Consider the following 12,957-nt stretch of genomic DNA (forward strand, 5'->3'; position numbering starts at 1 on the left):
TTCATGCGTTAGTGTGCGCATAAACTCAGAAACATATTATTTCCTTTTGAGAAAATTAAATAAATGGTCCTTGTTCTATGGCGAAATAGTCATATATAATCCAACTGTAAAAACTAGGTTCTTGTTTTTTGTCGATATTGTGGAGATGAGATGGTCATTCCGACTTGAGTCCAAAAAATACAAGTTAAATTTCTATAAATAACATTTTTGCCTTTTTTTTCTTTTTAACATTTTTTGTGTTTAATAATTATTTCCTTAACTTGTAGGGACAAATATGTAATTTACTCTAACAATTAATTCCTTTACTTTTGCAAATTCATCGGTCCTATTTCAAATATCTTCAGTTTTGTTGTCCTCCTTCACAATTTGTTTTTTTTTGTATTTTATGGTTATGGTGATGATCGGTGGTATTCTTCATCTACAACCATGGATATCGGTTGTCGGTCACCACATCCACAACAATAACTTGTGTCGGCCTCCTGAAAATGAGGAATAGGTGTCGCCTTCTTTTATTGTTCACTACCATCGGTTACCATCTGTATGACAATATCTTATTTCGACTTTTTTTCTAAAAATATATATATATATATATATATATATATATATATATATATATATATATATAATTATTATTGATATTTATCTATTTTATTATAATTTTTAATAAACTTGTTATATTTGTTATATATATAATTTTCCTAAAATTAATTTCATTTAATTTATCCAATTCGAGTGCTTCTCGATTACTCCCCATCTAGACCGAATATTCGCTAGGCACTAGGTTGTCGCCTTGGGAACGTCTAACGAGTTTTGCAACGTTGCTAGGAACATGGTGTCCAACTATTTCCCTTTAAAGTGTGTTCCGTCAATGATAATAATAGGATGCAAACTTGCATGAAATGCCCGAACCTAAAAAGTAATTAATATTAATTATTACTTGTTAAAGCAAACACACGTGTAACTAAATATAAAGAACTCATTATATAAGAAATATTACCACACAACCAATACATATGAAAAAGTATTCAAATTTGTTGTCATGACTCGTCTTTATATGTGTAACCATCCCTAGATTCTTCTTCTCCAAGTTGTAACAATATAAAGGTATGAAAGCTTTTTTCAGGGGTCCCTCTCAATAGATTTAGAACATATTTTTTAGCTATTCATGCTTGCAAGTATGAAATATGTACACTAAGAATGTCAGTTAATGTTCGTTGTATATGTTTCCCCCGCAACAAATTACATGTACTATCAACTAATATGTCCTTCAATAAGTGACCTAATACCTTTTTGTTGACTTGTCTGTGATGGGGACGTGGTTGTGTGTTTGAGCAATTGTGACTCTCTGATTGTTTAACCACTTGAAATGTATCGATATTTTTATCTTTTGTTACCCGTATTCGTCAATCACAGTTTTCCACAAAGCAAATAGCTTCAAACTTGTCCTTTGTAGATTTTCTCACTTTATATTAGAAGCCTTCAGTAACACTTTTGAATCCTAATTTAAGCTTAAGTTTTTATTTGCTTTTAAAGAGTTGTATTAACTTCACATATGAAGTATAATTGTGGGTTGTGTCACAATTACATTTTTGTTGAGCTAATTCAAGCAATGGAAAGGTTCAAGCATACCCTGGGTGGTTTGTGTTTTTTCATAATCAGAAGAATAAAAAGGAAGCTTTTCCTCTTGTGGGTTTCGGGTTTTAAGGGCTTAGTTTCATCCTCTTCACCTTCAGTATCATCCCCATCAAATTCAGTGTAACTCTAGAAATGTTCAACTGGTTCTCCATGTGGAATTAAATTACTATCATCAACCAACATCATTAGTTTTGCATCATCGTCTGCAAATTCATCAACATCAAATGTAGGAAAAACATCAACAACAGCCTTGCCATTATACCTATAATCACATTTATCTATAGAGTCATTATAAGAATGAACATGGTTGGTTTTCATAGTTAATAAATTACAAATTTGGTTACTTTAAGCACCGGAAGACCCATTTCCACCAGAACAATTTTCCCTGACAAATCGATGAATACCATTTTTCATAACATTATTAACAACAAACAATTATACTGTGTTAACAGGCATACTACTAACAAAACTAAGAAAATATCTGACATCAATATCCTCATTAATCTACATAAATATATTTGATCCAGGACATTGAAAAGATACACGTATTTAATTAATGTGTAACCTGGAATGGAAGCAACCAACGTAAGTAACTTAACGAAGTTGATATCATTACTTATATCTACACCAAAACATGTATAGTATGGAGTAATGTACTACATGGATCGCTCGATGTGCTGCCATTGCCCTCCATTAGAAACTAGAACTCAAAAAAATCTCACATACATACTCATTTCGGAACATATAAGAAAACTATTGTAACACCCGTTTTCTGTCTAAGTATTTCGAAATAGGGTTACTAACATATATGGATAGTTATTTATACAAAAATAAATTTTATAGAGAAATAAGTAGCCATAATAAGTAAATGAAATCTATAGACGGAAAGATATAAATTAAAAGCAGTTAAAATAAGGTCTATTAAATTAAAAGAATAGTAGACACATTATTAATGTTGCTGGTTAATAATAACACTAATAAGTTAAGGGGCTTCAGTGGTTTTATTCTATGATTTTTGCTTCAGGTGAGTTTTCCTTCGTAATATCCGTAGGTCGAAGGCACCAATGTCGGCCCACTAGTTATGTTATAGTATGATGATTGTCTTTGTGATAATTTGTACATATATTGTTTGATGAATTCTGTGTGATATTATATAGTAGTGGTAGAGGTGAAATAGACATGATATCCAGTTGAAATAGACCAAAAGGGCAGGTCGAGCATACCCAGATATGCTCGACATTATCCGGTTGAAATAGTCCAAAGGGGCAGGTCGAGCACACATATATGCTCGCCATTATCTGGTTGAAATAGACCGAAAAGGTAGGCCGCGCACCCATATATGCATGGCAGTATGTTGGGGGAACTCACTAAACTTTGTACTTACGCTTTTCAGTTTATGTTTCAGGTACTACCGGTTTGAAAGGAAAGAGTTCAGCTTGATCGCAACGCATCCACCCATGTCTGCGCATTATGATGATTTTGGGATTTTACTCTGATAATTGTTTTCTTATAAAGTACTATGGAATATATAAAAAATGATGCTACATGTTGACTTTAACCATAATCAATGTTTTGGTTGAATTGAGAATGAAATTTTTACTTCATAATTTTGGGATGTTACAACTATCAAACACACCAATATGCAATGTATTACATGCATGGAACAAAAACACACAAATACCCTAAAATTACCTCTTTGGAGCAACCCTCCGGAATGTAAGGCCATTTCGGACTACAGTTAAAATTTTCAGTCCGAAACATACGGAGTGTTAGATGCCAGATCCAATTCCTACCAACCACCACTACCAACTCTGAAACGAAAATAAATACTCATAAATATTCTATTACGAAATATTTTGAACCAGACATGTGCGGAATTACCTTGCGTACTCCGAAATACGATATTTCGAATAAAATTGTCATTTTTCCAAATAAAAAAATAAAAAAAAGTTATAATGATTATTTTTATTAAAAATCTTTAGATTACTCAATTTCCCGGGAAAATGACTTATAAGGGTAAGTATGTTTCAAAATTGTTCAAAAAATACCATTCAAGTTTAAGATTTCAAAAAAACACCATCCAAATAAGGTGTTTGTACAAAAATACCAACAAACTATACTTATTGTTCAAATGTCACCTTAACTTTAGCGGCTCTTTCAAGTTAGTAGATGAGTTGGCATATTTTTGTTGAGTTGGCATATTTAGGCGGTGAGTTGGCAAATCTACCCAGCAAATGAAAAACCCACCTTGAAAGTCAATTTAGGGCACAAGCTCATAACTGATGCATACGGCTCCTGTTGATTGGCTTCTTCAACTTTCATGGATTCTCCATCGATGAACTCCAACTCAAGCTTATACTTTTCTTCTACTACTTTACACTTTCTATCTCCGTAAGTTAGACTCATTCACTGAAGTTATGCTGCGTGTTGGAGCTTTTTACGTTTTCCCCCGTGGGTCAGGTTTCCTGTGATTTTTGTTGATTATGCTGTGGACGATTTCATTGGTTTTGCCTATGCTTTTATTGCGAAATACATTGAAATAACAGTGAAATATCATTGTCTGTTACAACAAACAAAACCAAAATTGACTTATGCTAAAAAAATGACCAATTTACCATTGAGAAGTAAAGCTTGACAATAATACCCCTGGAATGACATTAATACAACATATGCATTAAACGACAAACAAAACCAATGCAAAAATGACCAATTTACCCTTACGAAGTAAAGCTTAACAATAATACTCATGGAATGACATTAATACAACAGATGCATTAAACCACTAACAGTGAAATACCATTGCCTATTACAACAAACAAAATCAAAACTCACTTATGCAAAAAATGACCAATTTACCCTTAAGCTACCAATATATATATATATATATATATATATATATATATATATATATATATATATATATATCGTATATGGTTATGGTTGTGAAAGTAGGATGCCAATGAAATTCCATTGAAAGACTTTTAAGATACCAGTAAAATACAAGTGATTGATAGTGAAGCTCGATCTGAATGAGATGGAAGTAAGCTGCTATATTGGTTTTTTGTTTATACTTTATCACGGATGGTTGCATATGATGTATTGCTTGGTTTTTTTATGTATTATAGCAACATACTTTCATTGCTTGTGAGAATAAAATTTTCATGTCTGATGTCAAGGGTATAATATCACTGTTAAAGTCAAGGGACAAAACTGTCTAGGTCAAAATTGTGAAGGGAAAAAACTGTAATGTACATTGCCTTAATCTGTCACAATGCATTAATATGTCAGAAGTGCAATGCCTCAACATATGTATTTTTGTCTATTACCACCCGGTTATACTAATGAGATTTAGATATAATGAGCATTTGGCATGTTCTTGGTTGTTGACGTTTAATAACACCAAAGTCAAAACATTTTTTTTGAATAAAAGTTGGTCCTTTTTTTCCAATATATCATTTTATTACATATTTATGTCATACAAGTATCTTCCATTTTACCTTATTTCCTTTTTTCCAGTTTTCATTCTTCTACAACTTTTGTTTATTTATAACACTTGTCGAATTATGAAAGCATGCAAATGTTATAGATTTCTCTCAAATCCTTTGACACACCAAACATAGAATTCCCACAAAAATACCAAAACTATTGTTTGCATGGAACCCCCTAAATTTATGCTTCAATCCTTAAATTATGTGAAACTCCCCTCAAACGTAACATCAAAGATTAGACAAATAATTTGTTCTTTCTGCTCTATGTGATTGCATTTTCCTTAGCTTTTCATATATCTTCGGTCGAATTTGTAATCTTTTTAGTCAACTCTTCAACTTGAAAACATGAACAAAAATCAATCAATATAACCACAATAACTGTAAATTTCATTTTTTTAAAACAATGAATGAATTTATTTAATGTTACTTCATTTTCTAATCGTTTTGCATCACCTGACTTTTAGGAACTTTTAGGAAGGGACTTCTTTATCGAGTCAAAAGCCTTTAAAACAAATATTATCATTTTCTTTAATATATTAGACACACGAGGATACTTGTAGTAACCAAGATACAACATCAGGGTCGGCCCCGACATTTTAGAGGCCATGTACAATTTATTATTTTTCGGCCCTAAAATTTTGATTTTAAGGTTTCTAATTCCATTGGACATACTATATACTAACTGTAAAAAAAATGATTGAAAAAGAAACTAACTCATATATATCCTTTTTGGCTATCCAAAATTTTCATTGTGTTTGAAAATTTGCATAAGATGATTACTTAGAATCAATAGAATTGATGAACAAATGTACACGAACTTATTAGTGAAATTGAACATCATAACTTCCTCAACAATTCATGACATGAACATGAATACATGATAAACATAACATTATTATCAATTATATTATTAACATAATAAAAATAACATTATATCAATTTATTATTTTTTTTTCTGTAACATGCCACTGTACAACATCAAATCCACTCTAATATGTGAATTAAGATATGCCCCTATTGTGAAAGAAAACTCCATGTTTTAGTGACTTTCAGAAAAAAAGTATAATACATTGTCGTATAAAATGTGCAAGGATATCAAGCTCTGGAAAATTTTTACATTTTCTACTTGCGTAAGGAGAGAAAAATATGATGGAAACACAAACTTGGTTATGCCGTTAAGGAGAGAAAAATCAAAACCTATAAGCAGAAACAAATTAGCACCCAAGAAGAATCAGAGAACTCCGTTTCAAAATCAGAACTTTGAACACCAAGAAAAAGATCAAAAGTATGAGAGATTCAGGAAGAGATTATCCCACATACGAAACTGAAACGATGAAACCAATCTCTTGTGAGCGACGATTTGTTCGATTCTTTCCAAATTCCGATTTGATGTTTTTTTCACGGTTTCTAAAACTGTGAATCGTCTCTCGATAATATGTTCCTGAAGTTTCGTCTTCCCTATTTGGTTGCCAATTTTCTTCCCTCCTGCGGTAAATTACTATAGAGTACAGACGCATAATTTTTTTGGGCCCTATATATTTTTTGGCTTTTTGGTCCCTATTCAGTGGAACACTTTGCACCTGCCTAGGCCCGGCCTTGTACAACATTTTCCTATACCTTTTGGCGAGCTCTTCTAGTTATTTATTTGGCATCTTCCGGGAGACTTTACTACCACTTTGCACACAACCAAAAGTAAAGTATAAACATTTATGCTATATAAACTGCTAAATCAATTTTTAATGTCTTATGGAGGAATAAGTGTAATCAATCGTTCACCATCTGGCTTAGGGTTCAAACCCAGTACTGAAGAATCAATGGCATTTATACCCTTGACCACAGACAAATACAAGAGCCTGTAGGGGCAATTTGGTCAAAATTACAATAGAACCCACAAACATGGTCATAGATCGATTTGAGCTGAGAAGGGTTGATCGATCGAACCCTAGAGAGCTTTCATTGCTTCTGTGCTTCACTCTATCCTTAAGTCAATCCCTTAATCCACGTAAGAATGCCAAAATTTCCCGTTTACCTACAGATGCCGGTTATTAGTGGGTGTAATTTGAACAAAACATAAAATTTATTGGGTTTTTTTTACAAAGCTATCAAATAGACGGTGGTTTTTGAACATGAAAAACTTTGAAAGGTATTTTTTGAATGTTTTTTAAAACATACTGACCCTTATAAATCATTTTCCCTTTCTTCCCGGTCCCCTCGACCTTCCAAAACATTTTCCGGCGATACGGCAACGACAAGTATCAGTTCAATCCAATCCAGAGGTTGTATCCCGAGTTCCTCATCATCAACGAACCAAGGTAAGCCATCAACCTCCCCAATTTTCCTTCAATCGTCATCGTGATTTCGTAATCCTTCACGTTGCCCTACCCTACTCACTTCTCAAAATTGTTCGGGTACTTCTAAATTAACATCTTCCGCGTGTATATTTACTCTTCAATTACCATCACGTTGAATTCCCCTCATGTTTTTCGAAGTACATTGCATCTTCAGAAATTTGCTAATTATTAAAGGTTCTTTCCTTCGGTTCAATTAGGGATGGAGGAGCAGTTTGTACTGAGAGTGCCTCCTTCTGTTGCCGAGCGTATAGATCGTCTTTTAAATGAGACCGCTTCTTCCTCTCATGACCAGTCACTTAATTTGTCTTTCTCCGGTGAGATTACTGAATTTGCCTTTGTTTATTTATGAATCTACTCTGTTAATGTGTTCAACATCGATACCTATTGAAAAGGTTTGCTTTTAGTATTTTTGCAACTGAGTTATCGATGAATGTCAACCATTTTTGCACATTACAGAGGATGGGAGAAATGGCACGTTTGTTATAGGCGATGATCAATTTCCTGCTTCCCTCTTGGATCTTCCTAGTATTCTAGAATCATACAAAACTTATGATGACAATGTTCTGATCAAAACAGCAGATATCGGACAAGTAAGTGGTGTTTGTATATTGTATGCTGTGTATTCTACATCACATGGATATTATTTCTATATTCATGACAAGATTATAATGTGACAGATGATTATGATAAGGGAAGATGGTGATCCTGCTCCAGATGGCATGGAGTATCGCCATGGTGTTACCCCTCCAATGAGAGATGCCAGAAGGCGAAGGTTTCGCAGGGAGCCTGATTTAAATGTATGTTTTTGCAATTTAAAGTTCAAATTACCTTTTTATCCTTGATGTCAATCTTTAATGATGTTTGCATCTTTATATCCATTGCAGCCTGAACTTGTTCAACGAGTTGAGAAAGATCTGTTGAACATCATGAATGGGGGAACTGCTGAAAATCTTGATATCCTTCCTTTTATATCAATTTTATTTCATAATATGTTGAGAAATTGTTTATCTAGAATGTATTCTTTGACACGCGGTTTGTTTGTTTCACATATGGATATGACTGAGCAAGATGAAGTTGGAGAAGGAAGTGCTCATAACACTATGAAGAAAGCAGTTGTAACACCTGCAACAAAACCTGATGTTTCAGAAGCTGGAACAAATGCTGGGGAGCATGAGAGAAGTGATTCTGATGAGTCTGATTATTCAATATGAAATATAATTTGAATTCAACTCAAAAGGCTTCTTATTCTCATTGTTAGATGCCAATTTGCAACTTGTTTTTTTCCCTATGTTTTTGGCATTCTTTGGTAGATGAGAACTCTATTTACCCATATCTTATGTGGATGAATCAATTTCTTAAGTAGAAATATTGTTTCTATAAATAAATGGCTAAATATCATATTTGTCATATATGTTATCTAAACATCATATATACCTTAAGTAATCAATCTAAAGTATAATATTAGCCCAATTTCTCTTTTTATATATTTTAAAATTATTTTAAATCATTATTTTTATCAACTAACTACTATAATTTTTTTTCATAAAGCTATCTATATATCTATTATATTTAAGCATATCGAGTATTTCTTGAAAATTAAGAGGTACAATTGAAATGACTTAATGTACAAACCTCTAATGCAATACCATACTTTACCAAACCATACCTTACATAAGGTATGTTTTTACTATAATTAAATAACATACCATAAATAAGATTTGTTACTTATGTAACTTGTCGAGTAAGACGTTATTATCAATGGAAACTCTAATTTCTTCATTTCTCGGTGTATATCAATGAAAACTCCAATGGAGATCGACGCCACCAAATGCCATTGGTTCTTCTTTATCCATTTACTGCTTTATCTCTAGGGTTTTAAAAGAAATTTTTGGATCTGGATGAAGACGATTAGGAAAAATAGTTTCTGATTTGAAACAGGTAACAAGCAATTATCTTTTACATCTTTTTTGTTTTTCTTTTTCATTGATTGATATTTCAATGACATTTGGAGACAAAATTGTTTTCTTCATCCTCAATTTCATATTGATCTCTTTCATTAATGATTTTTTTTATAGGTTTGCAACATATCATGAAACCACGTTGATTTTGGTTAGGTATACTCATGTATTTTTCATATATTTTTTCCGAGTTAATTTTTGTTTATGCTTCCTGTTAGATAAATTTTTTATTATTTGGGATTTTGATCATGGTTAATTGGTTATAAGCTTAATATTTTATGTGGTATTGGAGGTAAAGATGGTTAATCCGCAGATCTTCTGAAAAAACTGGTCAGGGGCAAAAACGTCAACATCACCAAAAATTCACCAGATCACCAAACTAGGAAAACAGAATCAAGACCTCCAAATCAGACCAATGAAAACAAGACAACCAGTAACCGAGAAGCAGCCAACATACATGAAGGGGTGAAAATGTCAATAGTCCAAAAAAATCAAGATACTCTGAAATGTCATCACAGAAAGCACCAAACCTACGAGAATTGTGATACTGTCAATCAATTTTTAAATCTTTGTTTTTTGTTTTTTAATCAAAAGAACGAACTACTGACTACAATGTTTGCTTTGATTTGAAGATGGATCAAATGAACGAACTATTGGTAAGATTGTTACATTATGTTTCCTTTTCAATTTCACTATCTGGATTTGGGTTTCCAATCTTTGATGGACTGATTTGTTCACGATATATGACTAACAAACAAAACATGAAAAAAATAAACTTCACATAGTCCCTACTCCATAGGAATTGTTAAAGAATGACCCCTACATGTAATATCAATTAAGGTGCATATTCATTCTGTGTTTATTTATTGGAAGCTAAGTTTTGGTTAGATTCATGGTTGATTTTGTTATTGTGAAGTGTCAGTTTATAAATTGACATTACAAACTCATCTTTAATGTTTTAGACGTGACTGGAATTAACTGTTTAAATGAAGATATGGTAAACATTTATTGCTTTTATTTGCTACAGGTTCAAAATAGTCTCATTGAAATCAAGAAATTCAATCTTTCTTTAAGCCCTTTTTGTGTATTGATTTTTTTTATTTTATTTATTTATTTATTTTTTCAGTTTTTAGTTAGTGGTGATTCAATGTCTTCATTGTTAATCTTGGTGTCATGGTGGAGATGAATCATAATCAAAGGTATGTTGTTCATAGTATTTGGTGACCAAAAGTCGAATGTTGACTTAACTTTATTTATGATAAATTCAGCTGTAATTTGAATCTCTTTAAAAAATGATAATTGCAATATAATCACTATTGATTGTTTTTTTCCTAAATTTTTAAAGGGATAATTCTTGGTCAAATTTTTTTTTATTGATTTGTATATAACTTGTTTTGGCAGATGAAAACCTTATATCCTTTGACACACTGAGCATATTAGGTATGTAATGTAAAAGGTTCAACTATATTTTTTTACCTTTAAGGCATTGTAATTATTTTTTAGAATTTTTGGAGTAAATTAAGGTAGATCCCTTTGATTACAAGTTTTGTTGTCGTGGGTTTCCACATTTCATTTTGGATCTTGCAACCTTATATTAAGAAGCATGCATGATTTTTTTTATTGTTTAGACTGAGAAAATAAGATTATAATAGGATGGTTCATTCTTTTTATATGGTTTACATTATTCATTTAAGCAGTAATAGAGTTAAAGATGCTAAGAAACTAGGTAATAATTGATTTCTATAACAATATAGATCTTAAAATCAATAATGTTCCAAAATTGATTTCATTTTTAATTGCTACTATTGTTTTGGTCAAAATTTATCAGTAGACACAACTTTTTAAAATAATACATCTTATATGACATAAAGTTTTATGATGATTAATTATCTAAAAAGATTATAAATTAATATAAGCTTTTTAAATAGGCATGCCTTTTAATTTATTTTAAATAGAAACAACTATTATTGAATTAATATATGATTTATTGTTATATAAATAACTAAATAACTAAATCAGAAGTTAATTTATTTTTGTGGGCTATTTTATTCTCAATTTAGTATCAAAACTATCCGATATCGCAAATTCGATTTTAATACAAACATCCAAAACTTCCAATATCTTAACCATACAACACAAACTAAATTATCCAATTGAATGGTTCTACTATAAACATCAACCCATGATCAATACTCAGTAAAGTTTCTAAAAGAAACTATATGTCGATAATATTGTCCATCGAAAAGAAACTAATCGTCGAAACAAATTATTTTTCAAGCAACTATTTGCCCCCGCTGAATTGGTACTAATGTTTAATGATACTTGCCAATAATACATTGTGTCTTATTTATAATATGACATATTTCCAAAATCAAACTAATCTTTGAATTAAAACTAATCATTTTCCGTAGAAAGAACCTAATTGTCGATACGAAAGTATTAGTCATTTCTAATGAACAATTCAACGATAATAAAGTCTATACATGAAATGTAGTGTATAAACAAATGTTGCACGCTTAATAATACACAATAATCATGTGTTTATGTACATTTGTAAAGACTCCCAATTTTCATTTTTAATTATTATTGATTTCGTTTCTGCTAGCATGAATCTTATTGATAATTGTTTAGATATAGTAAACTATGTGTGTAAAAGAACTAATCTTCATTAGAAACTAATTTCTAAAAAATCAATTTGCACCCGTCGCTTGGCGCGGATAAACGGCTAGTGTTTAATAACACCTATATCCTTGATAAATTGTCAAAATATCATGTGTATCCAAATTATTATTTTATGACTTTATAAATACATGTATGTGTCTATCTATTAAGACCCTATTTTATATGTTTGTTATTAAAAAGATTTATATGCCTGTTTTTGTTACTAAAAAGATAAATAATACAAATAAAAAATATAACAAAAAAAATAGTTATTCATCTATTAATCTAAAACAAACCACATATGAATGAATGAATGATATTTTCATCAAACTCAACATAGCCCATCTATTAGTAAGGAGAGAAGTGTGGGATGTGGCGTGGAGTAAAACTCAACATTGCCCATCTATTTATATATCCGGGAAAAGCTATTTTTAGAATGACCAAATACCCCAAATGACGAGCTGCTAGAATGGTAAATTCATAATGTATATAAAACTAAAACTAAAAGGTAAAATAGGTTATAAATTTTAGTTCAATTTCACTTAACAAAACCTAACCTACTTTAACCAATAATAAAAAAGCCAGTTAGGGGGTGTTTGGATAGGGAAAAAAAAGTTGATTATTGCTTGTTCCCACAATAAGCTAATTTAAGTGTTTGGATAAAATTCAGCTTATTAGGCTAAATAAGCTAATTTTAATAAGCATTCCTCCCAATGCTTATTGCTTATTGCTTATTCCCACCACAAATAAGCTATAAGCAATAAGCTAAAAATCTAATCCACACACCCCCTTAATACCGAAATGATTTTTAAAAAACAAAAAACGGTTAAAACCGGCTAATGTGGAGCAAAAAGTGAGGCCCAA

General features: G+C 31.3%; 1 protein-coding gene and 1 long non-coding RNA gene across 5 annotated transcripts; both read left to right on the forward strand.

Moving 5' to 3' along the window:
* Positions 1-7,304: 7,304 nt before the first annotated feature.
* On the forward strand, positions 7,305-8,840 carry LOC145059651 (transcription initiation factor TFIID subunit 7-like). 4 transcript variants are annotated; one of them, XM_079007464.1, is made up of 6 exons: positions 7,305-7,435; positions 7,672-7,788; positions 7,931-8,064; positions 8,152-8,271; positions 8,359-8,428; positions 8,522-8,840. In XM_079007464.1, the coding sequence occupies exons 2-6, from the start codon at positions 7,674-7,676 to the stop codon at positions 8,683-8,685; spliced, it is 603 nt and encodes a 200-aa protein (XP_078863590.1). In that variant the 5' UTR covers positions 7,305-7,435; positions 7,672-7,673; the 3' UTR covers positions 8,686-8,840. The 4 variants fall into 4 exon arrangements, with proteins under 4 accessions (XP_078863590.1, XP_078863587.1, XP_078863591.1 ...); XM_079007465.1 differs by having other exon boundaries at positions 7,398-7,531; XM_079007461.1 differs by having other exon boundaries at positions 8,359-8,840.
* Positions 8,841-8,989: 149 nt separating this feature from the next.
* On the forward strand, positions 8,990-11,052 carry LOC145058317 (uncharacterized). Its single transcript, XR_013686333.1, has 3 exons — positions 8,990-9,412; positions 9,550-10,631; positions 10,834-11,052. It is a non-coding gene; the product is annotated as an uncharacterized LOC145058317 (long non-coding RNA).
* The last annotated feature ends 1,905 nt before the right edge of the window (positions 11,053-12,957 follow it).

Source organism: Lactuca serriola, chromosome 6, assembly GCF_051521515.1.
Source record: "Lactuca serriola cultivar US96UC23 chromosome 6, Lser_US96UC23_V15, whole genome shotgun sequence".
In the NCBI taxonomy this organism is placed as follows: Eukaryota; Viridiplantae; Streptophyta; class Magnoliopsida; order Asterales; family Asteraceae; genus Lactuca; species Lactuca serriola.

Excerpts from the sequence above, each read along its gene's own strand:
- LOC145059651 (XM_079007461.1), top strand. The coding sequence starts at position 7,674 with ATGGAGGAGCAGTTTGTACTGAGAGTGCCTCCTTCTGTTGCCGAGCGT. Across the intron at positions 7,789-7,930 it reads ACTTAATTTGTCTTTCTCCG|AGGATGGGAGAAATGGCACG; the intron begins GTGAGATTACTG and ends TGCACATTACAG. Across the intron at positions 8,272-8,358 it reads GCAGGGAGCCTGATTTAAAT|CCTGAACTTGTTCAACGAGT; the intron begins GTATGTTTTTGC and ends TATCCATTGCAG.